The sequence below is a fragment of the Trichosurus vulpecula genome, chromosome 5 (genome assembly GCF_011100635.1).
Source record: "Trichosurus vulpecula isolate mTriVul1 chromosome 5, mTriVul1.pri, whole genome shotgun sequence".
NCBI classification, from domain to species: Eukaryota; Metazoa; Chordata; class Mammalia; order Diprotodontia; family Phalangeridae; genus Trichosurus; species Trichosurus vulpecula.
The window spans coordinates 107,876,876-107,904,850 of NC_050577.1; the positions used below are offsets into that span (position 1 = coordinate 107,876,876).

Genomic DNA, 27,975 nt, shown 5'->3' on the forward strand with positions numbered 1-27,975 from the left:
GAACCTGAGACAGTAGAGAGGCAAGAACCCCCTACATGTGGCTCTTTAAGGATGAGAGAATCACATACTTTTAGAGCCAGAAGTGACCTTCAAATCTCTCTAGTCCAAGGGTTTGTAATCTTTTTTGCGTCATGGACCCCTTTAGCAGTCTAGTAAAGCCTATAGTCCCCTTCTCTAAATAATATTTTTAAATTTTTATTTAATATTTTATTCTTTCCCAATTACATGTAAAAACAATTTGAACATTCTTTTTTTTTTCAAATTTTGAGTTCCAAATTCTCTTCCTCCTTCCCATCTCCCCTTCATTGAGAAGGCAAGCAATTTGACATAGGTTATACATGTGTAGTCGTACAAAACACATTTCCACGTAAGTCATTCTGTGAAAGGAAACAGAAAAAAAAACAAGAAAAATAAAGAAAGTAAAGAAAAAGTATCTTTGATCGGCATTCAGGTTCTAACCAGTTCTTTCTCTGAAGATGGATAGCCCCTTTCATCATAAGTCCTAGAGAATTGTCTTGGATCATTGTATTGCTGAGAATAGCTAAGTTAGAATAATATTTTTAAATGCATAAAATAAAACAAAGGATTACAATAGAAACCAATTATACTGAAATACAGTTATCAAAATATCCTTAAAAATCAGGTCAAGGACCCCAGATTAAGAGTCCCCAAGAGTCTAGTTTGGCCTCCTTGTTTTACAGATGAAGAAACCAAAGCCCATAGAGTTTCATATACTGGCACCATTGCATAGGCAATCCAATGACCCATGGGGGATTCATACTCAGTTAATCCTCAGACTCCAAGTCCAGCACTTTCTACTATGTCATGCTACCTCTCATAGGGAACTCAGCGGAAAATGAATGAATGAGTCAGCACCTGATGTTGTCTCATCTCATTAACCTGCTGTCCTCTGAACAATGAATGATGATCTAGCCTTAAAGGCTCACTGGAGCTCATGCCTAACCAAAACATTGAGGCCCCGCTGGGATTTCGTCTTTGATCTCCTCCATTTGTGGTTGTTGTCCCCACTCAGCAACAAAACCAGTCCCCCACCCACCCACCTACCCACCAAGGGCTGGTTAGTTGTCAGGGCTCTCTCCTCCTGCCTCAGCCTCCCCACTACCCTGATAATTAGCTAATAGTATCAAGAATGTGCTACCACCTGAGTTCTTCTGGGCTCACTGTCTAGTTCTTAGATTACTAGTGTACATTATATAATAAAGGCTTCCAAAGACCATAAATCACGATTAGTCTTTGTTGAATTAAACTAACTTTTAAATTTTAAAAATTATATTTTAGTATTCCCAATTACATTTAAAAACAATTTTAGCTTTCATTTTTTAAAAGTGTTGAATTCTAAATTCTCTCTTCTTCCCTGAGGAGGCAAGAAATTTGATATAGATTATATAAGTGCAATCATGTAAACCATGTTTCCATATTAGCGATGTTGCAAAAGAAAACAGACTGCACCCCCCCAAAAAAATAAAGTTTAAAATGTATGCTTCAGCCTGCATTTAGACTCCATTGGTTCTTTCTCTGGATGTGGATAGAATTGTTCTTCATAAGCCCTTCAGAACTATCTTGGATTATTGTATTGCTGAGAACAGCTAAGTCATTTATAGTTGATCATACAATATTGCTGTTACAGTGTACCATGTTATCCTGGTTCTGCTTACTTCACTTTGCATCAATTCATATAAGTCTTTCCAGATTTTTCTGAAATCCTCTTGTCATCATTTCTTATAGCACTGTATTTCATAACAATCATATACCACAACTTGTTCAGCCATTCCCAATTAATGGTCATCCCCTCGATTTCAAATTCTTTGCCACCACAAAAAGAGTTGCTATAAATATTTTTGTATGTGTGGGTTCTTTTTCCTTTTTCTTTGATCTCTTTGGGATACAGACCTAGTAATGGTATTGATGGGTCAAAAGGTATGCACAGTTTTATAGCCCTTTGAGCCTAGTTCCAAATTGTTCTCCTGAATGGTTGGATCAGTTCACAACTCTACCAACAGGGCATTAGTGTTCCAATTTTTCCACACCCCCTCCAATATTTGTCATTTTCCTTTTCTGTCATATTAGCCAATCTGATAGGTATGAAGTTGTTTCAACAATTCGGCTAGCAGCTGCTGTGGGGATGTAAAATCAACAACAACCAGCTCACAGAATGCTGCAAGCTCAGGTTCTTTTGATCTGCTTTACTAAGGAAAGCAACGTTGAGGGGTTAACAAGTTTACTTTAATTCAGCATACAAATACCATTCACTTAGTTCAGGGGAAAAAGCCAGCACCCTCAACTTCAGAGCAAATACAAACAAATTACAAACATTGACAGACAGGCCAAATACAATTCATAGTTAACAACATCTGAGTTCAGCCTGGGAGCTCATAACAAGGGCTAGCCTAGAGTCATGCACACCACCGCTGCTGTGGGTCAGAGCTCTGAAAAGAGAAAGCCAGGGTCAAGGGTGAGTCACACATGCGACTCACCCACTTCACCTAAAATCGTCACAAAGAGGCGACTTAAACCCACATGGTCTAAAAGCCTCTGATGTCACAAACATGTCACTCAAACCCATGTAAACTAGGCTTTCCCTTGAGGCAAGGAGGTCATCAAGGACTCCTAATTTAATCAAGGAAATAAAGGCCAAACTCTTCAAGGCCACTTGGTTGAACTAAGTGCTAAGAGCCCATTTTGATTGCCAACACAGAAGTGGTACCTCAGAGTTCTTTTAATTTGCATTTCTCTCATCAATAGTGATTTAGAACATTTTTTCACATGACTATAGATAGTTTTGATTTCTTCATCTGAGAACTACCTGTTCATATCCTTTGACCATTTGTCAGTTGGGGAATGACTCATATTCTTATAGATTTGACTCAATTCTCTCTAAATTTGAGAAATAAGAAATAAATAATACCAGGGACACTTGTAAAAAATTTTTCCCCAGTCTTCTGATTCCCTTCTAATCTTGGCTACATTTGATTTGTTGGTGCAAAACCTTTTTAATTGATAGAATCAAAATTATCCACTTTACTTCCTGTAACATTCTCTATCTCTTGTTTTATTATGAATTCTTCCCTTATCCATAGATATGACAGGTAAAATTTTCCACGATCTCTGAATTTGCTTCTGATATCACCCTTCATGACTAAATCATGTGCCCATTTTGACTTTATCTTGATATATGGTGTGAGATAGTGGGCAATACCTGCTTTCTGCCAAATCGCTTTCCAGTTTTCCCAGCAATTTTTGTCAAATGGTAATTACTATGGTCATTTACTACTGTACATTGTGTGCCTAATCTATTCCACTGATCCACCACTCTATTTCTTAGCCAGTACCAGATCGTTTTGAGGATTGCCACTTTGTAATACAGTTTGAGATCTGGTACCACTAGGCCATCTTACTTCACATTTTTTTTTCCATTGATTCCCTTGATATTCTTAATCTTTTGTTCTTCCAGATGAATTCTGTTATTGGGAAGGCTTCTAGCTCATCCCCATTACAGATAGTGCTTGCTGATGGTTTTATATAGAGACTACTTATTATTTTAAGGAAAGCTCCATTTAGTCCTATTCTTTCCAGTGTTTTTAATAGAAATGAATGTTGTATTTCATCAAAAACTTTTTCTGCATCTTTTGAGATAATCATAATTTTTGTTGTTTTTATTGTTGATGTGCTCAATTATGCTGATAGTTTTTCTAATGTTGAACCAGTCCTGAATTCCTGGTATAAATTCCACCTGGTCATAGTTCATAATTTTTGTGATATATTGCTGTAATCTCCTTGCTAGTACTTTATTAAAATTTTTTGCATGAATATTCATTAGGGAACTTGGTCTATAGTTTACTTTCTCTGTTTTGGCTCTTCCTGGTTTAGGTATCAACACCATATTTGTGTCCTAAAAGGAATTTGGTAGGACTCCTTCTTTGCCTATTTTTCGAAATAGTTTATACAGTATTGGAATTAATTGTTCTTTAAATGTTTGGTAGAATTCACTTGTGAATCCATCTGGTCCTGGGGATTTTTTCTTAGGGAGCTCATTTACAGCTTGTTCAATTTCTTTTTCTGAGATGGGGTTATTTAAGTATTCTATTTCCTCTTCTGTTAATCAGGGCAGTTTATGTTTTCATAAATATTCATCCATTTCACATAGATTGTCAGATTTATTGGCATTTAATTGGACAAAATAGCTCCTAATAATTGCTTCCATTTCCTCTTCATGGGTGGTGAATTCTCCCCTTTCACTTTTGATACTGATAACTTGATTTTCTTCTTTTTTTATGAAATTAACCAATGGTTTATTTTATTGTGGGGTTTTCCCCACAAAACCAGCATCCTAGCTTTATTTATTAGTTCAATGGTTTTCTTGCTTTCAATTTTATTAATTTCTTTTAATTTTTAGGATTTCCAATTTGGTTTTAATAGAGGATTTTTAAAGTCATATGCCCAATTTATTGATCTGTTCTTTTTCTATTTTATTGATGTAAGCATTTTAGATATATAAATTTTCCCCTAAATACTGCTTTCGCTGAATCCCATAAATTTTGATATGTTGTTGTTCTCTTTAATGAAATTATTGATTGTTTCTGTGATTTGTTCTTTTATACACTCATTCTTGAGGATTGGATTATTTATTTAGTTTCCAATTAATTTTTAATCCATTTCACACTTCCCATTGTAATTTTATTGTATTATGATCTGGAAAAAAAGATGCATTTAATATTTCTCCTTTTCTGCATTTGGTTATAAGGTTTTTATGTCCTAACACATGGTCAATTTTTGTGTAGGTGCCATGTACCATGGAAAAAAATGTATATTCCCATTCAGTTTTCTCCTGAGGTCTATCATATCTAACTTTTCCAAAATTCTATTCATCTCCTTAATTTCTTGCTATTTTTTGGTTAGATTTATCTAGCTCTGAGAAGGGAAAGTTGAGGTCCCCCACTAGCATAGCTTTACTGTCTATTTTCCCCTGTAACTCATTTAACTTTTTCTTTAAGAATTTGGATGCTATACCATTGGTGCATAAATGTTTAATATTGATATAACTTCATTATCCATGGTTCCTTTTTTGCTTTTTTGCTTTGTATGAGATCATGATTGCTACCACTGCTGAGATCTGGTACTGCTAGGCCCAACTTCCTTAACATTTTTTTTCATTGATTTCCTTGATATTCTTGACCTTTTGTTCTTCCAGATGAATTTTGTTATTGGGAATTTTCTCTACCATGAGGGCATATTAGTGAGCAAGTTAGACTTTTGCTACTCCAGGGTCTGGCAAATATTCCATTTTATTTCCACAACCATCACACTGACCAGGAAGTGCTTTGGTGAATAAGGAAGTTGGTATTGTGTACTTCTGGTGTACCTTGAAATGAAGTTACAGAGGTCTAGAAGAGATGTTTTTTTCTTTGATTTCATACTTTGGTGTTAGAAAGGCAATTACATTCAAAAATATTCAGTTACCTTGAATAGATGATGCATTCCAGGCTAATAGTTATGTAAAACTAAAAGTAGATGTGAATTAGCATTTCAGAGACCTTCCAAGGTGACTGCAAGAGCTGCTTATTATTATTATTTCTTTTGCCTAAGGATCCTACAAACTGTAGTCTGTTTGGGGTGCAGAAAAGGGAGAACTATGGTAATGGCTTGAAAATAATCCTGCAGGAAGTTGTCATATGGCTAGAGGGTAATTTTAGCTTGACAGGCCTGGAGTTGCAGAAACATTTCTCCAATCAATAAATATGCATCTATTAATCCCCTACTATACACCAGGCATTGTGCTAAGTTCTAGGCATACAAAAAGAGGCAAAAGACAGGCCCTGTCTTGAGGAGCTCACAATCAAATACTGGAGACAAGAAGCAAATAAATGTATGCAAACTATATACGCATAGGATAAGTAGGGAATAATTAACCAAGAGAAGGCACAAGAATTGAGAGGGATTGAGAAAGGTTTCCTGTAAACGATGGGGTTATAGTTGGGATTTAAAGGCAGCCAGGGAAATCAGTAGACCTTCCAGGCATGGAAAAAAGCCAGAGAAAATACCAGGAACCAAGAGACTTGTTTATTAATTTTAGCCTTTGATCTAGAAGAGACTTTAGAAACAATCTAGTTCAACTCGCCTGTTTTATAGAGGAAAACTGAAGCTGAGAGAGGGGAAATGATTTCAGAAGAACAGTTTTCAAAGTGTTCAAAGGATAGGGAGGAACCAATCCATGAACTAAAATTTGACTGGTGGAAGTCTGCCTAAGAGGGATGGTAAATTCTCAAGAGTAAAACTCTGAAGACACAAAGAAATAACTCCAGTGAAGAGGAAAAAGGAAAATTTATTTTCAAATTATTATTTATTAATTTTTAACATTCATTTTTTAAAAATTTTGAGTTTCAAAGCTTCTTCTTTTCTTCCACCCCTCCCCCACCCATTAAGAAGGCAAGAAATATGATATCAATTATACATGTGAAATTATGCAAAAACATATTTCCGTATTAGTCATGTTGCAAAAAAGAAAACAAGAAAAATGAAGTGAAAAAATTATGCTTCAATCTGCATTCAGACTCCATCAATTTTTTCTCCAGAGGTGGATAGCATTTTTCAACATAAGCCCTCTGGAATAATCTTGGATCATTATATTGATCATTATAACTAACTCTTTCACGTGTGATCATCATACAATATTGCTGTTACTTTGTAGACTACTCTCCTAAAGGGAAGCTTTCTAAATAAACTCTCGAGGATGGAAAGGGAACTCACCAACTAACTTAAATTTGCTTAAAAGATGTGTACAAATATACATATTAAAAATTTTTTTTAATTAAAAAAAGGGAAGAGAAATTTGAAAAACCAAAGCCAATGAGCTCGACTTTGATTCCTAGCAAAATTCTAGCCCTTAGACTTAAGCAGCCTGTGCTAGGAAGTAGAGGTCCAGCCAGCCTTGGATTCAGGGAGAAGCCCTGCCTTGGACATATCCTAGCTGTGTGATCATGAGTACGTCCTTTACTGTCTTAGTGGCTTAGCAACTCTAAGAATGCAAATTAGAGATGAGTTGTTGATCTGCCTTGGCAGAGGAATGAAATCCTAGGTCTAAATAAACAAATAAAAAAAACCCCCACTACTAAAGGGATAATTAATAATTTTATCAATAATAAAAGGAAGCCATGACCATGAAGCCATGGATCCATCAAGAGCAAGTCATGGCAGGCTGACAGAGAACGCTATAGACTTTACCTAGATTTCAGCAAAGCATTTGATAAAATTTCTCGTGCTATTCTTTTGGAGAAAATATAGAAATAAAGGCTAGAAAAATGGCACGTTTTTAGATATGGACAAGGTGGGCATCTGTCTTGCTGGACTATGCATATTTTCTATGACAGTTTTATTTCTCATTTTTTATTATTCAACCAGGTAGGCAGAGGGAGGAGGAAATAATAAATAACTGGGAAAATAAAAAAAAAGTATTGTTTTGATTTTAAATAGGACATTGACTGGATTCAGAAGGTGTTGAATGAGGCAACTCAAAGAATAGTCATGAATGGTTAGATATAAGTTTGAAAGAGATGGAGATCTTTGGTGAGGGTCTCAGGGACCTGGTTGGTCCCATAGAGTTCAGCACTTTTATCAGTGACTTAGAAAAAGGCTGGCATTCTTAACAAATAGGCAGATGACACCAAGCTGGGAACCACAACGAAGACTGAATGACAGAACCAGAATCCAAAAAGATCTTGATCGGTTGAACCAAAATGAACAGGATGAAATTCATTAGCGGTAAATGTCAAGTCTTATTCTTGGATTCAGAAAAATCAGCCTCCCAAGTATAAAATGGGGAGAGACCTGGCTAGGTGGCAGTTCAAATGAAAAAGGTCTGGGGGCTTCAGTAGATAGGATGTTGGACATGAGTTGGTAGCATTGTCTGGCAGGAATGAAAGCTAGTGTGATTGTGGGCTATGGTAGTCCCTATGGCCTTTATGTTCAGGTGTAGGTGTTACATTTTAGTGAGGACTGATAAGCTGTGGAGTGTCCAGAGGAGAGTAACCAGGATTTTAAAGAATCAAATTTATGCCACAGGAGTATCTCCCTTGGAAGGGTCTGGTGATGTTTGGCCTAGAGAAACAGACTTGGGAGGAACATGGTAGCTATCTTTGAGTATTTGAAAGTTCGCTATGTGGAAAAGAAATTAGATTTGTTTTGATTGGCCTCAGAAGGTACAGGGTCAAAGTTGAAAAGTAAATTTACAAACAATATAAAAGTGGAATAGTTGCCTCAAGAGCTTGTGAGGTTCCTTTCATTGGAGGGCTTCGAGCAAAGGCTGGTTGATTTATTTCTTGTTGGTATGTTGTAGGAGGGATTTTTCAGGTATGGGCAGACCTAATGCCTGCTGAAGTCCCTTTTGAAACAGCAAGGCACCCAAGGGAGAGATGGGAGAAAGCAGGTGCCAGGCAAGTCAATCACCTCCCCTTAGACCTTGATGTAGGCAGCCCAAGACCCTGGGCCCCAGTCCTAGGAAATGGCATTATCTCCATCCCCCACACATGCACAGATGGATGGCTTAGCTTCTAACCCAGTTCCCATAGCGTTTGTGCCAGGTGGGGCAATCCCTGTGGAAAAAGGACCAGTGATCTCCACCAGCTGCCACTACCCAAAGAGCAGATAAGCCTGTCTCATTAAGACACAAAGGCCCTTTAACAAAGAGATGGAGGACCATTGGAACCAGGGAAATCAAGGCACTGCATAGTTGCTTAAAATCAGGAAAAGAAAATTCTAACCATCAACATCCTTTTTGCTATCAGTAATGGATGTGGTTTTATCAGCAACAAATGACATTAAAATAGATGTATTATCATCAGCAGTGGACAGTCATACAGCAGATATAGATCTGGGCCTGGAGTCACAAAAAAATCCCAGTTCAAATGTGACCTCAGACACTTACTAGATGGGTGACCCTGGGCCAGTCACCTAGCCTCTGTTTGCTTCAGTTTCCCCATCTGTAAAATGGGGATAATTACAGCATTTACTGCAAAAGGTTGTTGTGAAGATCACATGAGATAATATTTGTGAAGCTCTTAGCACAGTGCCTGGCACATAGTAGGTGCCTCTCTCCCCTCCCCTCCCCCCACTTTGCTGTTACACTCTAAGGACCATAGGACCTTTCCATCTGACTTGGAACTGAAACCTTCCCTATATGTTGTCTCCCCTATTAAAACCTGAGCTCCTTAAGAGCTGAGAATATCTTGCTTTCCTATTTATATTCCCAGTGTTTAGCACTTTGTACCTTCTTTGCACATAACAAATGATTAATAAATGCTTTTTCACTCATTCATTTATTTCTACTTTGCAATTTCTGAGAGTCCATGACTTGCCCAAGGTCACACAGGTAAGCAAATAGAGGGAGGCATCAAATCCAAACTTCTGTCCCCATATGCAATGTTCTCTTTCCAATATACTGCAATTTTTTTTTCTGTATCCTAGTAAAGAAAATAATATGCAAGGACAGAAAATCTACTCAAGAGCAAAATTTAGCAGTAGATGAGTTAACCCATTTATTTATTCCTGAAGGGGATTCATCACTATTGTTTGGGGGAGATGGGATGGGGACTCCTAACTAGGTAGGCCCCAAGGAAAGCAAAACAAACTTTTTAAAAATTGATTGTCAGTAAGGTGAATTTTAGTATCGGTAAGGTAGATTTTAGTGTGTGTAAAGTGGGTTTTTGTTATTATTTCTTAGAGTTCAGTTTCCCAGGATCCATGGCCATAACAACCTCAGTTTCCCAGGATCCGTGGCCATAACAATCTCTGTTTCCCAGGTATTAGATATGAGTTCTCAGGTTCATGGGTCAAAACATCACCACGCTTGCGCAGCATTGTACAATGATAAATAATATAAACGTGTGCTGAAACTATAAACATCCACTGTGACTGCGCAGTGAGATATAGGGATGAGATGATGTAAACTTGTGAGGCTATTGCTGGCAATATGCCCTATAAAATAGGTGGTCCGTGAGTTGGGGAAACTTTATGGTTGAATGCACAAGCTGAAATGCTGTGTGCCTTGACAGGCCCCCATCAAGGCTTGGGAGGGGGGAATCTGTGTTTGCCTCAACTGACCCCCATTGAGGCTTGAGGGGCTTTAGGGGAACCCTTTAGGGTAGAATGCACAAGTTGTGCCTGTCTCGAATTACCCCATCTAGCCCCCGTCCAGACGGAGGGGTAGTTGCCCCCCTTTCTCACCAGCCCCTTCAAGAAGGGTGATTAGGGAATGCTGTAGGAGTCTGTAGTGCTTCTGTTATCAGCAATACTGTGTTAGAGAAGACTAGACTAGAATAAAATTTATTATTAACCCCTTTGAAGCTGTTTTCCTGTCTGACTAGATCAAGAGTGAACCTGTTAGAGGCTGGAGTCCTTACTTCCAGTGCCTCCTGTGTGTTATCTGTCTAACACTGATCCAACCTAAAACAATTCCAAGGACTCATGATGGAAAATGCCGTCCACATCCAGAGAAAGAAATATGGGGTCTGAACGTGGATTGAACTGTACTATTTGCTCTCTTTTTTTAGTTTTGTTTTGTTTTTTCCTTCTCATGGTTCCTCCCATTCGTTCTAATTCTTTTATACAACATGACTGATGTGAAAATAGTTTTAATAAGAATGTAAATGTAGAGCCTATATTGGATTGCACACCATCTTGGGGAAGGGGGAGGGGAGAGAAAATTTAAAACTTATGGAAGTTAATGTTGAAAATTAAAAATAAATAAATTTATTTAAAAAAAAAAAAACCTGTTCCAACTGAGCTAAAGGAAAAGTGAAGGCCCAGCAATTTTTTAAAATGCTGTAAATGTTGTGTTCAAATTCTAATTGTGTGGCACCTTGGAATGAGGCCATGGAGGCATCTCTAAAGAATGAAGAATGGTTTTGTGTCTCAAAAGGACTTTCAGACTTAGGCAATCAATTGATATCTAAGGTTCAAAAGCAAAATTTCAAGGCTAAGCTCTTCCTTCCTAGTCATACAAAACCTTCAGAATTCCACAGGAAAACACATTAGTGAAGCTCAAAATACAAAACAGAAGCAGCTGCTTCTCAGAACCTTGATGTTGGGGGCCTTCCTTATTTTCTCTTGACATCTAGAGTCCCTGGGCTTCCTGTTGGTTATTCCTTGTTATTGCCATGTGATGAGCCTGTCTTCTTTGATGGCATTCTTTATTCTGGCTTTTCTTTGGAGTTCCTTTTTTTGTTATATGATGCCGGATGAGCAGGCCCATCCCCTCTCCCCCCTCCCCTCTTCTCTTCTCCTCCCTCCCCTCTTCTCTTCTCCCCCCTCCCCTCTTCCTTCTCTTCTCCCGCCTCCTCTCTTCCTCTCTTCCTTCTTCTCTCTCCCCACTCCCCTCTTCCTTCTCCCCTCCCCCCTCCCATTATTCTCTAAGTGGCTACCCAACTGTAGCCACTCAATATTGACATCCGGAACACACTCACAACAAAGCCCACTGCATCTCTCCCATCCCTCTCAGGTGTTTCTCCATTTTTCTAATCCTGCTGCTGGTCTCTTTTATCCCCTCCCCTGTTTTCTCTCCCTCCCTTCTCCTTTTCCTCCCCAACTCCCCAGTCTTCCTCTCTGGATGGCTTTGTCTGCGGCCCGTTCTCTCCCCATCTTAGTCCCTCCTCCTCCTCCCGGCTCCTCATCTCCAGGACAATTCCATTTTCCTCTTCCTTCTGTGATTTCATCTGTATAGTGAACTCCGTGGGGAAACTCTTTACACTGATACAGATCAGCAATCCTTTCCAAGTTATAGCATTGACAGCTGCCTGGAACATTTAGAGATCGCTGTTGTTCGGTGATTTTCAGTCATGTCTGACTCTTTGTGTCCCCATCTGGGGTTTTCTTTACAAAGATACTGGAGTGGTTTGCCGTTTCCTTCTCCAGCTCATTTTACAGATGAGGAAACTGAGGCAAACAGGGTTAAAATGACTTGCCCAGGGTCACACAACTAATAAGTGTCTGAGGCTGCAATTGAACTCATGAAGATGAATCTTCTAGAGAGGTTAAGTGATTTGCATTTGCTGGTAGAGGTCAGAAGCAACTCCAACCCAACCTGTTGTAATCCATTCTTAACTTTTCAGTGTGAGCATTTGGCAAATGCTACAAATCTGGGCTAGATTTATTATTTTGTTGATTACCCAGATTTAAGAAAGTGTTAATAATGCAGATTAAGTGTAAGAGTGTGTGTGCATACATTTTTTTTCTTCCAGAGAGCCTGGTGGGTAAACATTTACCCGGCACACCCCCGTATTCCTCTATAAATACTGCTTGAGGCGAAGAGCAGTGCAGTGGAAAGGCTCAGACAGTGAAGTCATCATCACCAGGCTGAAGGCAATAGTTATAATAACTGGAATTTATACAGTTCTTTAAGATTTGCACTGTCCTTTAGCATCTGCCTCCACCAGAAGCAGCTCACGGCACAGTGGATAGAGCTGGAGTCAGGAAGACCTGAGTTCAAATCCCACCTCAGGCACTTATTAACTGTATGACCCCGGGCAAATCACTTAACCCTGTTTGCCTCAGTTTCCTCATCTGTCAAATGAGCTGGAGAAGGAGATAGCGAACCCTTCCAGTATCTCTGCCAAGAAAACCCCGAACAGGGTCACAAAGAGTCAGACACAACTGAATAACAACAAAGCTCAGATCTGGCAGCTAACTACTGTATTCAATAAACTCCAGTCGCTCCCTATTGTCTCTAGGATCAAATATAAAGCTATGTGATTGTCATTTGAAGCCCTTTATAACATGGCCGCTTCCTACCTTTCCAGTCCAGTGATATTTTGGCTCCCTTGCTCTTCCTTACAAAAGACATTCACCTCCCAGCTCTGTATTTTTATTGACTGGTAAATGCCCATGCCTAGAATGCTCTCTTTTCTTCATCTCTGCTTCCTGGGTTTTCCTGCCTTTCTTCAGGTCCCAACTAACAATCCTATCCTCTACACAAGCCTTTCTGATCCCTCTTAATGCTAATGCCCTCCCTTTATTGATCATCTCCAATTTATCTTATCTATATCTTGTACATAATTGTTTGAATCTTATATCCCTTCCCTCTCCTCCTCCCCTTCCCCATTAGATCGTGAGCTCCAGGAGGGTAGAGGCTTGGAGGTTTTTTTGGCCTTTCTTTGTATCCCTAGAGCTTAGCACAGCACCTGAAACCTAGAAGGCACTTTTTAAAAGCCTTTTCTCACAAACCTATAAGGAAACAGATGATGGGATATTTGAGCTGGAAAAGTGTGTAGAGATCATCTAGTTCAAATTCCTGTTTTTATACTAAGACTTAGATGGGGAAGTGACTTACAGAGAGAGAGAGAGAGAGTGTGTGAGTGTGTGTGTTCTTTCTGGTATCTCCCATAGTCATTGCACACAGTAGGTACCCAATAAAAGTTGATTGTTCATTATATTTCCCAAGTAGTTAGTTTTATATTCCCCATTCTTAATTTTAAAAGTGGTACATTTTCTGTTTCTTTAAAAAAAGATTCTAAGTTAAATTTGGGGCAGCTATGTGGCGCAGTAGGTAGAATGTCTGGCTTGGAATCATGAAGACTCATCTTCCTGAATTCTAATCTGGCCTCAGACACTTATTAGCTGTGTGACCCAGATCCAATCACTTAACTCTGTTTGCCTCCCTTTCCTCATCTGTCAAATGAACTGGAGTAGGAAATGGCAAACCACTCCAGTGTCTTTGCCAAGAAAACCCCAAATGGGGTCACAAAGAGTCAGACAGGACTGAAATGACTGAACAACCACAAAATTAATATATTTTTTTTAAATTCACACAGCTCTCGGTTGATTCCTCTCCTTTCTCCCCACTCCTCCATGGGTCGCTGGACCTCTGCCCCTTCTGTAATCCATGTGGGATAACCCAGATCAGGTCCTGGGCTGTTCCCATTTTCCCCACAAGTGATTTGGCTTTTTCCTTGTTTTTGCCTATTCTATTCTGTCTGTGTCTCTCCACCTTCTAGGCCTGCCAGCATACATGAAATCCCTACGCTGGGCTCTGGCTGTCTTGGCAGTGTTGCTGGCCGTGGCTGTGGTCACCATCGTGGCCCTGGCCTCTCGAGAAGGTAATGCAACTCCCATACGTTTCCCCCTCCATCCCTCCAGCACCTTCTACTTCCCTTCTCCCCCTTCCTCCACCCTTTCAGCATCCCCTTCCTAACTCCTCCTCCCTCCAGCCCCATCCCCACCCCACCCCCCATAAATCCCGACCAGAATTCCCCTTGTATTCTTCGAGATTTGCCAGGGTGGCCAAGCTGGTTATATTGTCCCTGTGTCCACAGGAGCAAAGTGCCGCCCTTGTCCAGAAGGCTGGGTATGGTCAGAAGAACACTGTTACTATCTGTCCTTGGAGGCTCAGAGCTGGGAAAACAGCAAGGCTTTCTGCTCAGCCCGGCAGGCATCTCTCCCAGTATTGAGCCACACACAGGTGAGGGGGAGGGAGCCTGGGACAAGGCAGCGATAAATCGGGACCAATCTGGAGGTGCTCCCTCTGTCTGTGGCCCTTTGTTGACCAGGTTTATAGGGAGAGGTGGGTGCCCACTCTCACTGAGATTCTAATGGAGGCAAGGAGTTAGATCACACAGCTAGTAACTGCTCCAGAAATGACGGTGAGCTCCCACCAACAGGACAGATCTAGCTCTTGCCTTAATCACCCAAGTGCTAAAAACAAACACTGATGATGAGAACAATAATAATCACTAACGTTTATTTAACACTATGTGCCAGGCACTGTGCTAATTGCCTTGCAATTATTATCTCATTTAATCCTCAAAACAACCGTAGGAGGTGGAGGAGATTATTACCCCCATTTTACAGATGGGGAAACTGAGGCACACTGAGGCTAAGTGACTGGCCCAGGGTCACACAGCTAGTAAGTGTCTGAGGCCACATTTGAACTGAGGTCCTCCTGACTCCACACCCATATGTCTATCCACGGCTCCACTCAGGGCTGATGGTAAAGCATCTCCTTTAATGTCATTTCTGCCAATAAAGCCATATCCATGTCTGATGCTGAACTGTTTGACGACGCAAAGGGCTCATGGCTGGAACTTTCTTTTCCTGATCTCCGGTAGCTGTGTGGTACTTTGATTTGCCTGGCACAAGTTGCTGAATTTGAACTTAGATCTTCCTGAGTCCAGCCCCTGTGCTCTATCTACCGTACCACCTACTGCCTGTGGTTGTGAAAATGCCAGCTGGAGTGATGGAAACATCTTAAATGATTGCAAGATAGGGATGGGACTGATGGGAATAGATGGGATGCTCCACTAGCCCTCTGTTGCAGTAAGGTAGGGCTTTTCCCTATTGAAAATGCAGAAAAGAGGGTTTCAAAATTTGTGCATCCAAAATTTAATCCTTTTCCTTTAATCAAGAAGATTGTGCTATGTTTTCCTGTCTTCTACTCCCAAATATAGTAATATTTGAAAATCAATTATATTTTTACCTCTCTGGATTTGGGTAAGCACCACAATTGCATTTTTCAACTACATACAGCCCGAAATAAAGCAAACTGGTTCCTCAAGTTGTTGGGTGTTGGAGGTTGTGGGGGGAGGCAGATGCCACCTGAGAAAGCAATCTTTCTGCGCAATTCTAAAGTCCCTTGAGATGAAATTCTCAGCAGGTTGTTTCTGTTTCTTGGACAATCTGAATTCACACTTGTGTTAAACATATGACTTGGGAGGATAGAGTCTTAGCATTGGAAGGGACCTAGTCCAACTTCTTGTCTCCTGCTGGGATCTCCTCTCCACCATCCCTCCCAGGTGTTCCACCAAGCCCTGCTTCCAGTGATAGGAAAACCACATCTGACCAGGCAGCCACATCCCGTTTTTAGACAGCTTTAATTGCTAGAAAGCTTTCCTATCGAGCTTCTGAAATCTGCCACCTGCTAACTTCTACCCACTAGTCCTAATTTTGATTTTTGACATTTACTTCCTCTTGTACCAGGGCTTTTAACCTTTTTTTGTGCAAATCCTGGACCCTGTGGGGAGTCTGGTGAAGTCTGTGGAGCCTTTCTAAAAAAAATGATTTAATTGTATAAAATCAAATACACAGGATTTTGGAGGAAACTAATTATATTGAAATACAGTTATGAAATATATTTTTTAAAATTCATACACCCCAGGCTAAGAACCCATCCGTCTTGCACCTGATAGCTCTTCAAAGATAATAGCCTTTATGTCTCCTTATTAATTAGTATTTTGTTGTCTAGGCTAAACATTCCTTCAACCTTTCCTCACAGGGCCTACTTTCAAGACACTACCCTCCCCATCCTGCTAGCCCTCTTGTGCATGTACTTAGTATCCCCCTTAAATTTCAGTACCCAGAGCTGATTTGAGTATGGGAGTGCCCATGTAGCACAGAGCAGGACCGTTTCCTCCAAGAACAGAAAGAAATAGTTCCATAGCACATGTTTTACATGCTACTTTAACGACCCTATCTCATCTCATAACATGACAATTCAGTTAGGTAATTTGTAGTTGTGTGTATAAGCCCAATTGTACCTATGAGGGAACTTAAGCTCAGATGGGTTAAATGACTTTGCCAAGGTCATCATCATCCAGGATGTGTAACCAAGTGCTTTGACTCCAAATCCAGGCCTCTTTCCACTAAGGTAGGTTAAGAGATCATTTGATATTTATTCTGGCAGCCACATCACACTGTTGACTCACTGAGCTCCCAGTCAACTAAAATCTCTAAATCTTTTTTACTGTTAAAACAGGTCTTCCCTAATCATGAACCTGTGTAGTAGATTTTTTTTAACCAAAGCATACTCTAAAGTTATCTCTAAAGCAACTCTAAAGTTATCTCTATTAAGCCTCATCTTTTTAGTTTTAGTCTACTGTTTCAGCCCATGGAGATTTTTGAATCTGGGATCTATCATTTGATCATTTTTCAGTTTTTTCAGTCATTTTCAGTCATGTACAACTCTCCATGACCTCATTAGGGGTTTTCTTGGCAAATATACTGGAGTGGTTTGCCATTTCCTTCTCCAGCTCATTTGACAGAGGAGGAAACTGAAGCAAACAGGGTTAAATGACTTGCCCAGGGTCACACAGCTAGTAAGTGTCCGAGGCTGGATTTGAACTCAAGAAGATGAGTCTTCCTGACTCCAGGCCCAGCACTCTACCTGCTGTGCTGAAGCCAGCGCTTAACAGCTAGCTGATTCTTAAATAAATGAGCATTTATTTACACCTTGGAAACTGGCAAATGCTGCAGATCAGGGCTTGACTTACTGTTTTATTGATTTCTACACTTGAGAAAGGAAAGGAAAAATGTTAACGAAGATTAAAGTTTAAAGTGTGTTCTGCCTTTTTTTTATTCCCAAAGTGGTGGTTATTAAACATTTGCCAGCATACCACTGTATACAAAGCATTGTTATGTTTCTTGGCTTCAAAGAGCTTTCAATCTGGTAGCAGATAAAGATATTATAAATTATTGTATGATAAATTCATACCCCTCCCATCTTTGTATCAGCCTATAAACCGATGTCTTTTGCTTTTTGGACTATAGCGTTCCAAGATCTCCACTGATTTTATGAGAAGCTGCTGTGTCTTGCATGATCCTGACTGTAGTTCCCTGGTTCCGGAACTGCTTCTTCCAGTGTGTTCGCAGGACTTTTTCTTTGATGTGGAAGCTCTGGCATTAGGGCTGTGACATTCCTGGGACTATTCCTTTTGGAGTTCCTTCCAGGACAGGATCAGTAGATTCTTTATTTATTTTGCTATATGCTTCTAATAGATCTGGGTAGTTTTCACTTTTGATTTCTTAAAATATACTATCCAGGCTTTTCTTTTTTTAAATCATGCTTTTAAAGGAGTCCAATGATTCTTAAAAATTATACCTCTTTGGATTGTTTTCCTAGTCAATTTTTTTATATCAGATCTTATATTTTCTTATATCTTATATTTTCTTCTTATATCATTATATATTATTACTTTATATAATAATACATATAATATACATAATAATATAAATTATAATTATTATATTGTATTATATATTTTTCTTATGTATTTTCTTCTATTTTTTTCAATATTTTGACTTTGTTCTAATATTTCTTGCTGTTACATGAAGTCACTTATTTCCATTTTCTGGAAGTCCATTTCTTGGCTAAGGCTTGCCTCTTTCAAGCTACTTATTCTCCCTCCAGTACTTTCTTCCAAAGATTTATTTTGCTTAATTTCTTCTACACACTTATGTAGTCTACGGAAACCCATTTTTCTCCTTTGAATTTGTGCTTGCAGTTAGGGAGTTACTTGTTCCTTTTTGGGCAGGAATGGGGGCAGGGAGTAAGAATCTCTAGATTTACAGTAATTTTTATAGCTCTTAGTGTTTTCTATGATTTATTTCAGCTCTCCAGCTTTACTTCCTGAATTAAGACTTAGTGCCAGGGCCAGGCTCAGTGCCCTGCTGTGTTTCGGGCTAGTGGTGCGGTTGACCCTTCATGGTCTTGTCCTGGGTCTTCTGGGTTCTTATGCTGACCTCCATCTCCTGGGATTTACACTCCCTGGATCTTTGAGGTTCACAGTACTCAATCTTCAGGGCCCTCCATGGCATCTCAGGACAGAGTGCTAGGGACCTGAGACCCTCTAGGTCTGGGATTTCTGGTCTGAGGGCTGCAGCTGATCCCTGCCTGCTGTTGCTTCTCAGGAGCAAGGTCCCCAGCCTAGGGGCTTTCTGACTATAACAGGGCTTTCCCAACAGAGTCCTCTACTCTTGCTGACACAGCTTACAGGCTACACGTATGCATCTCACTGACTTTGCTGGAGGAGCCCCCTTGCTGAATACCTACCTGCCTGCGGGCTTCTGGCTGGCGTTTGAGCTGAAAGATGTCACAATAGTTTCTCTTAGGAGTCTTGATCAGGGTTTTGTTGGAATAGGGGTGTGGGAGTTGTGCAGCCAGCTTGCCTTTCAGGCTGCCATCTCGTCTGCTAGTTGCTTTGCGCCGCCTGAAAATTGATGAAGTCTTTATTGCATATCTTTATCCAAGTAGTTTATGAAAACATGGAACTGGACGGGCCTAAGAGCAGCGAGATTACATCTATGTATGCTTACTGATCTAGAACCAATGAGACGTTCCAGACTGATATTCTTAATCACCAACAGCGACAAAGGAAGGCTCAGAAAACCTTCCTACGTGAGTGGAAAAGCTTTTACTCTTTTGTCTGACATCTCTGTGAGACTATATAGTGAAAGAAGCTTTTGGTGCAATCTAGCCAGAGATGTCTCCCAGTGCTTCAGACACCCCAGAATAGTATCCGAGGGTTGCTATTATTCCTAAAATGATTCTTCACTGACTTCTTACAGCTGTGGTTCTTACCAGCTATTAACCAAACTAATAATAAACTAATTTTGTAAAAGTTATGCTGTCATAGAATCAGAGCTAGAAGAGAACTTTGAGGGCCCCTAGTCTGGTCACTTCACTTTACAGATGGAGAAACTGAGGCCTGGAGAGGTCAAAGGACTTGTTAGTTAGTGGCAGAGTAAGGCTTAGAAACCCAGTCTTTTGACCATTTTCCACTTGACCAGGTCACAGATATGGTTCTCTTGGGTCCGCTGTAAAATAGCACTTTAAGGTTTCCAAAGCACCTTATGCATAAACTCTCATCTGATCCTTACAACCCTCTGAAGTCAGTATTATAAGTATTATATTTCATTTCATAAATAAGAAAATTGAGTGTTAGGTTAAGTGATTTGCCCAGGGACAGCTAGATGGCTCTGTAGATAGATTTCATTTCATAAATAAGAAAATTGAGTGTTAGGTTAAGTGATTTGCCCAGGGACAGCTAGATGGCTCTGTAGATAGAGTGAGGAATGTGGACCTGGAGTCAGAAAGACCTGAGTTCAAATCTGGCTTCAGGCACTTACTAGCTGTATGACCCTGGGCAAATCACTTAACCCTGTTTGCCTCAGTTTCCTCATCTGTCAAATGAGCTGGAGAAGGAAATGGCAAACCGTTCCTGTGTCTTAGCCAAGAAAACTCCAAAATGGGGTTACAAAGGGTCGAATGTTACCAAGAACAAGTAGACAACAAAATGAGCTAGTATCAGTCAGAATTTGAACCCAGGCCTTCTTCACTTCAAGTCCAGTACCTACCACTCATGAGACTTTTTTCTTGGTAACCCTGTCTTGCCACAAACCATTCTTTTCACCTTGATTCTTCCTTTCATCTCCTTTGTACCAATTTGGGTCATTTCCTCTCCAAATTCAAGCTGAAAATGCATACCTCCTCTATAAGAAAACTTTCCCTGGTTAGTCCCACACAACCATGGCCAATGCTAATCTGTCTTCCCTCAGTATTTACTTGGTTTCTATGGCACATTTTCTTTTTCATTTATACTTGCATATTTATTTTTAGTGTCCTAGAATGACCCTAAATTGAGAGGCCTTTTCTTCCTCTCAAGGTTCAGTAATTCCAAAACTCTTCAGGGGGGAAGAAAATCAATTGAGAACCACAGAAAGATAAAAAGTGTCTTTATTTAGTCTAAGTTGGGATTTTTTGATGGAGAGAAATACAAAATGTTCCACTTTTTAAATTAAGAACCGAGGACATCAAATTCTATCCAGAATCTCAAATACTTAAAAGAAACTCCACAAACTTCAGTTCCACTGAATTGTCAAGTAAAGGAAAAGATAGACAAAGAAAGGAGATAAAAGGGTAAAAGAAAGGCCAAAAGACAGAGACAGATCTTAAGTTAAACCACACCATCCCAGATAGAGATAGAGCCAAGGAAAGCATGAGGGAAAAAGACAGGAAAGAAGAAGTGCTTTTTAAAATTCTATTTTTATAGATAGCTTTTGGCTTTTACATTACCTTCCTTCCCAAATATATCCCTTCCCTAATCAGTATGCCATCCCTCCTGGTTACTGCTTCCAGTGGATTCTACTTTTTTTTTTTTTTTTTGCCAATTCCTCCCCAAACGATTTCTCAGCTCTGCCCCAGCCCCACCTCCACTTTCCAATTTGCTTCCTGCAGATTCTAAGTCCCTTCTTGTCCTTGGGGAAAAGTTGTGTTATATGAGAGCAATTGCCAAGGGAGTTTTTAACAGAAACTCCAGGGATCCAGAGACTCCTGGGTAAAGCAATTATTAGCTGCAGGAGGGTAGGGACAATGTTGTTTTGGTCTTTGTAGCCCCCAAAAGACCAGGTCAGGACCTTGCGTATAGTTTGCACTCATTAAATATTTGGTGAATAAAGCCTGTCTTCCATGTGCATGTAAGACCCAGGGAGTTTAGATTTAAAAAAAGGAAAGGGTATGGCCCTTCACTGAGGTCAGGAGCCGAAGACAGAAGTCCACAGGCAAGTCCTAGAAGAGCGGATGCTTCTCCTTTGTCAGTCCGTGAGGGCCCCTTGGAAGGTGGATCTGCTGATACTTTCTTCTGAGATTTTTAAAGATTACTCGAGGGTTGGGGAACCTTCAGCCTTGAGGCCAGAGGCCTTCAAGTGCAGCCCTTTGACTGAATCCAGGTGTTTGGATTCAGTCAAAGGGCCACACTTGAGGACCTAGAGGGCCACCTGTGGCCTCGAGGCTGCAGGTTCCCCATCCCTGGATTGGAGTTTAAAGGCTATAAAACTTAAGAGAACTCCAGCAAGAACATGTCTATGGACTCAAAGGAACCGGATTTAAGTTTTGGGTTTGTTCTCTTTCATCTGTCCCTTTCTGCTTGTGTGATCTTGTCTTTCATTTATCCTTCCCAAGGACCTATTAGAGAATGAAACTTTAGTTAGAAAATTGTGGATTAAGTTCCTGAAATTCACACCCTACTTTAAGTGTTTCTTTAAAAACAAACAAACAAAAAAGAAAAACACCTCTCTCTTGGTAATAATTTGCATAAAACATAACTTTTCCCTAAGGATGAGGAAGGAGTCTGAGCACAGGCAGCCAAGAGGAGGATGGGGAAGTAGGGGGAGGGTAAATGGGAATGGATGCAGATAGGGCTGATTTGGGGAGGGGCTGTAGAGTGTAATCTAGAGGGAGAAAATAATAAAACAATGGTGGTGGGTGGGTGGGCTGGGATGGAAGCAGGTGTGATATATAAAAAGTTCAAGAGACATAGTTTCTGGATAATTAATCATCTAATTAATCATGCTAGCAATAATTAATAAAAGGGGTCAGTGATACTCTCAAATTGGCAAAGACCCCTCCTGGAACCCACTTGTACGCTCTTAGAAAAGTGGGTGTTCCTGGGGGTGGCAATTGACTCTGATTGGTTAACAAGTAATGAGGGAATTAACATTATAATGAGGGGCTGAAGGATGTGACTCTGATCACTCAGTCTCGGATGGAGACTTACTTCTTATCCAGACTACCCCTGCCTAGGGCACTCTAGACAAAACAGGGTCCACCTCTGCTCAAACCTGGCTGAGTGGAACAGCAGGGGCCATTCACCTTAGATTAAATTCTTTGTAAGGTTCTCTGGTTGGATGGGGCAGCAACTCCCACCTAGGACTTAAAGGGCTGTACCCAGGAGTTTTGGACAATTTCATCCATTAACAATGTCCTTTGCATGGTGGCTTGGCCTAGTAGAGAATGAGGATCTAGGAAGGGAAAAAATCCTGGGTCTCCTCAACATTAACAATTAGTTATTTAATAATCATTTCTCTTACAGGTGAGGGAAGTTAGCCAAGTAAAGTTTTCCTCCCTTAGACCCCCTAAATACTTGATTACTGATCTAAATAAGTTTCTTATTCAGGCTCCTAGGGATGGCAGGGTAAGTGGCTGATCTGGATGAAGAACTGGGTTTCTGGGGGGCTTTCTGGATTGCCATGTTGTCGTTTGTCCTTTGTTCTCGAAGAGGACCAGTGACATCTTGAGGGCTTGAGTGTGAACTGGATTTAAGTGAAGCAGAGCTGTACAAAACCATCAACTTTACTCTCTCCTCCAGGGTCAATGCCAGTGGCAAGACAAAAGTCAGGACAACTGGAGACATCCAAAGCTGTAATTTCTAAATTAAGGTCTTTCCCAATTCTCCGTTTGTCTAAGGCAACACCCATTTGGTGAGTTGGGCTAGGTAAGAACTGAGACAAAAGAAGGCCCAATCTACCATCGCCAAATATCAATCTGGAGAGTAGACCTTTAGAGTTTCTGCATGGAATAGAAAACAACTGCTATTTACACTCATTGTAAGCCCTCAAACTCTAAACTATGAGTTGTAGAACCCTGGGCTTGTGGCTGTTATTGGCCATTCAATGAAAGCCAGGGTGATTTGAAACCCAATGGGCTTTTTTAAAGCCTGTTTTTTCAGAGCTATATTTTAAGAAATCATAAATGAAATTGTGAAGGACAAAAAGTAAATTGTCCCAGCTTTTTGAAAATAAACAAATAGATAAGCAGATAAATAAAGATTTTTTTTAAATCTAGTCCCCAAACCCCAAAATATCTTACAAAATATTCTTTTGGACAGAGCACTCACATGTTCACTTAGGTGTCTTGACATTGAACTTGGACGACTCTGGAGGAGTGAGTAAGACTGATGTCTTTTGTAAGCTGGGTCTCACCTTCCTGATATCATTGGTCCTCTTGCAGAAAGAAGGATGAACACCACCAACAAAGGGCTCTGTGTGAGGTCTCTGCAAAGATAGAAGGACTTCCACAATGGGTGTGTGAGTTAAACCTCTGTCACACATATTTCTTACACATATGCCTTACTACTATCATGGTCTAAGTTTAAGCTTACTCTTCCCATGGATGCTGGGTGGGTTGCCAGAGGGGAAGAAGGGAGACAAAACAACGGAGCTAACTGCTCTCCTGGCAAAGACGAACCAGTTGGGTCTTTGGCATCGATGAGGAGATAGCTTTCTGTTTCTTTTGGTAATCACTTCTTGACCCATTCATTGTCTCCCAAGAACACACTGATCTCCCCAGGTTTTCAATGTTCTTTCTCCCTTGGCCTCACCCAGTGCTCCCACCCAGAGTTTCCCATCCCTCTAGGAAAATACAGTGAGGAGGGAATACTAACGACAGGCTAAAGGGAGCTTTTGGGGCTCCTTTTTGGCTTTTGGTTCTGCTGTCTGACTTCTTTTAAGTCAGCAGCCATTTCATTTGCAAGACTGCTTTGGGAGATCATGGCATTGGGAAAAGAACTGACAAAATATTTAGCCCCTTCGTAAAAGAAGCATAGACAAGCAGGACAACTTGAAAGTTCCAGGCTGAACTATCATATACCTAAGAAGAGCAAGCTGTACTTAATAGAGACCCAAAGTTTCATGTATACACCTCTTTTTTTTTTCCTATACCCTACTATGTATATGGAAACACCTGTTTTGTTTGGCATTTAAGTACAGGATAAAAATACTAATTTTTTGAAAAACCCAAATATCTAGCTTCTTAACCTTGTGTTACTGACAGTCAACTGGCTACTGCTGTCTATGGATTGTGCCTGTGTTGACATTTCTGTTAATAGAAGTATTAAGTTCTGTTCTTAATTAAAGGTGTTACTTAATGGCTACTGTTCTTATTGACGATTATTAGCAGGTCCCAGTAGTTCTGTTGACCCTGGCAAAGTGACAGTTTGCTAATTCAGTTCCAAGGTTAACTATTGGGCAGCTAGGTGGCACAGTGAATACAGTACCGAGCCAGGAGTCAGGAAGACTCATCTTCCCAAGTTCAAATTCAGCCTCAGACACTTATTAGCTGTGTGACCCTGGACAAGTCACTTACCCCTTTTTGCCTCAGTTTCTACATCTATAAAATGAGCTGGAGAAGGAAATGGCAAATCAAATCCAGTATCTTTGCTAAGAAAGGTCATAAAGAGTTGGACACGATTGCAGAACAACAACTAACTATTGGCAGTTTTGTTGTTGCTTTTTAACCATCCTATCATGAAGTCATGGATTCCAGAAGAAAAAAAAAACCTCAAACTGACTGCAGGCAAACCAAACATGTAAATACTTTGCCATGCTGACTGGATATTTTCACAGCACATAGGTCTCTAGGGTTTTGTTTGCTTATCTGTGAAATGACTTAAGATGGTCTTCCCCCACTCTTGCATTCTTTGTTTCCCATTTCCTACATGGGAACTCAGGTCTTAGGGAGGGGCATGGTCCTTTAAATATATGTAAAGTAGAAAAGGCTTGATATCTGATTAAAAAAAAACAGTGCTTGCTTAGGGGGAGAGGCTGGGGAAAAGTGGTTTGTCATTAGTGTGGCCCCTCAATAATGTAAGATGAAGGGATGCTACTATGGCGTAGACTTCAGTGCTGTAGGGGATGCGTTGTCAGAGAAAGACCACGAATCAGAGCAAGTTTCCTGGAGGAATTTTTCTTGTGGGCACAGGAAGGCCCAGCAAGGTTCTGCACCTGGTCCCCTTTCCTTTTCCATGTAGGTTGCTTCCTTTAGAGATATCCTCTACTCCCTTACTCCGGTGGCTTCCATTGGGACTCCTATGCCAATGCCTTTCAAGTCCATGCCCCTTTAAAGACCCTCTGACCTTGAGTCCTGTCCTCACTCCCAATATCTGGAATCACATTTAAACTTCCTGCTAAACATTTCCGGGTGGATAGCTCTCCAGCATCATCACTCTCACTTCCTTATTAATAGTCCCTTTGGTTTTCCAGTCTCCCAGACTCTCCCTTTTCCTTCACTGTCCACGACCAGTTACCGAGTCCTATTGATTCTTCTTTCTCCAAGCTGTCTCTTTCCTTCCATTCCCACTAATGAAAGCTTTGGAGTCAGAGGATTCAGATTCAAAATCCCAATTCTGATGCCAACTGTTTGTGTCCTGTTAAACAAGACACTTAACCACTCTGAGCCTCAGTTTCCTCATCTGTAAAGGAAATGATTGGCCTTGTGGTCTCTCACATTCCTTCTGGCCCTAGAGCTATGATCCTACTTTGGCCCATTTTGCCTCATGTCTGGACTTTTGCAGTAGTTTCCTGGCTGGTCTCCCTGTCTATGGTTATCTTCCTTCTCCAATCCATTTTACACTGGCCACCAGAATAGTCTTTCCAAAGCATTATTTTCCTCTTTTCATTCCTTTGCTCAAAGACCTTAATGAGAATTCATTTCTTACTGACTGAAGTCCAAGCTTCTAAGGCCAAGACCTTGAAATTAACCCAAATTGCTGTTTCGCCAATCTGCTCCCCCTTGCCTTTCTTTGTTCATGCCATCTCTAAAATTCTAGGGTTAAACTAGATAAGCTTCATGAAGTCAGGGACCATATTTTAATCATCTTTATCTCCCTTCCCCCCCACCACTCCCCTGCCCCAGCACCCAATGGAGTGCCTTGCATATAGTCATTAAAGGTTTGTTGAATGAATCAATGAGGAGAAAATGTCTGGAGGCTTGGGAGATCCATGAGCTTATTAGCTTGTCTGGGGTGTTGGAGAATGTAGAGGAATATTTAGATAAGGGGTGCTGGATGGGCTGTCTCTCAGACCTCAGAGTGAAGCAACATTTGTATTTTTTTTCTCCCTTAGGACTTCCTAAGCAGATACCAGACCCACAGGTTATATTGGGTGGGTCTACATCGAGGCTCTGAAGGGTGGCACTGGATCAATGGGGCTCCATTGCCCCCCCAGCTGTGAGTGAGTGCATTGGATCTGGATGGCCTGGGTGGGTGGGCTAGCACCTCTCTCCTCTCTCCTGGCTGTGGCCTCATTCATGGGAAGAAGGGCTATGGACACAATATAACTTGGTGTCTGTTTCCCTGCCACATGATGTTCTGGGTGTCCTGAGCCCTCTGTCCCCTGGATGGGTGACACAGCTCTACTGTGTTGGGCTGATCCTCCTGTCACCATTCCAGAGTATCTGGGTGTTGGGAGGGGTCAGAAGAGCCCTTTACTCCCAGACTTTTCACTCATTTTCTTCTCTGATGGAGCCTGTTGTGATGCCACACCCCTGGAATGAGTTAATACTGCTTACAGAGCAACAAACAGACCAGCCCTGTGTAAAAAAGAATACTTGGGTACTAGGGGATGCAGAGTGAATAAGTGACTGGATTTCACCGGGGTGGGATATTGGGGAAGACTTCCTGGAAGAGTTCCTGCATCCGAGGGATGGAAAGGAAGGGACACCTATCCTCATCACCTTATCCTCCTTTATTCTTTTTTCTCTTCCTAGGCTCCCAGAGGAAGATGAAGACAGCCTTCAGAACCAGAACTGTGGGGGCTTGGGAGAAGGGAAGCTCAAAGCTTTAGAATGTGCCTCCTCTAGACCCTGGATCTGTGTCAGGGAGGCCAAGTGATCTGCTCACTCTTCAAGTCCGAATCCACAAGAAGTGAGCCAGGAAGGCATCGTGCTGTTACCTGGACCAGGGCACGTTGTGTACCGAGGAGGTTATGGTTTCTCAGTAAAGATATTTCTGTGAAACCTTGGCCTTGGGCCCAGAGACAAACCCTGAAAAACACAAATCATTCACAGAAAACTCAGGTAGTAGACCTCCATCCTCAGCCAAGAGGACCCTGTCTTGTGGGAGAAAGAAAGAAAGAAAACTGGTTTGTAGCCTGTGGAATCTTCACCCTAATTTTAATCCAGCCTCTGAACTTTGCTCAGTCAGTGGCCAGTTGGCATTTCTGGCTCCTGCTCCCCTCATCCCCAATATCATATACATACACATTCCCTTTATTTTACCAAGGGATAAGGAGAATTAAGAAGCCAAATTCCTATAGTGACTGAACTGCCAGTTTTCATTACAGTACACTGAACAACAGATAATGCCTAAATTGCTTTGTACAGTGACCTCTAGTTATAATGGCTGACTACACTGTTAGGCATTATAGTTCAAGTCGGCAGGTGTTACAAATGAATTCTAAACCCAGTTGAGGAAAGAGAGCACAACCTCAGGTGGGCTGTAGAAAATGATGAAACTGTCAACACATAAAAGGGTGTTTGTTAGAAACCAAGGTAACTGGGAAGGAGACCAGGATAACCAGGTACAATTTTCCTTGGAACAGATCTAAAGGGTAGGCGCTGGAGGCAATCTCCAGAGCAGTGATTCTCAT

At 40.9% G+C, this 27,975-nt stretch overlaps 1 protein-coding gene across 1 annotated transcript in view; it reads left to right on the plus strand.

Annotated features, from left to right (window-relative positions):
• KLRG2 (killer cell lectin like receptor G2) overlaps positions 1-27,365 on the plus strand; it is a 31,966-nt gene extending 4,601 nt beyond the window's left edge. The window contains exons 2-5 of the mRNA XM_036758528.1: positions 14,001-14,102; positions 14,319-14,464; positions 26,452-26,555; positions 27,095-27,365. Coding sequence (XP_036614423.1) covers positions 14,001-14,102; positions 14,319-14,464; positions 26,452-26,555; positions 27,095-27,218 — 476 coding nt within the window. The 3' untranslated portion in view covers positions 27,219-27,365. The remainder of the gene's footprint in view (positions 1-14,000; positions 14,103-14,318; positions 14,465-26,451; positions 26,556-27,094) is intronic.
• Positions 27,366-27,975: the final 610 nt, after the last annotated feature.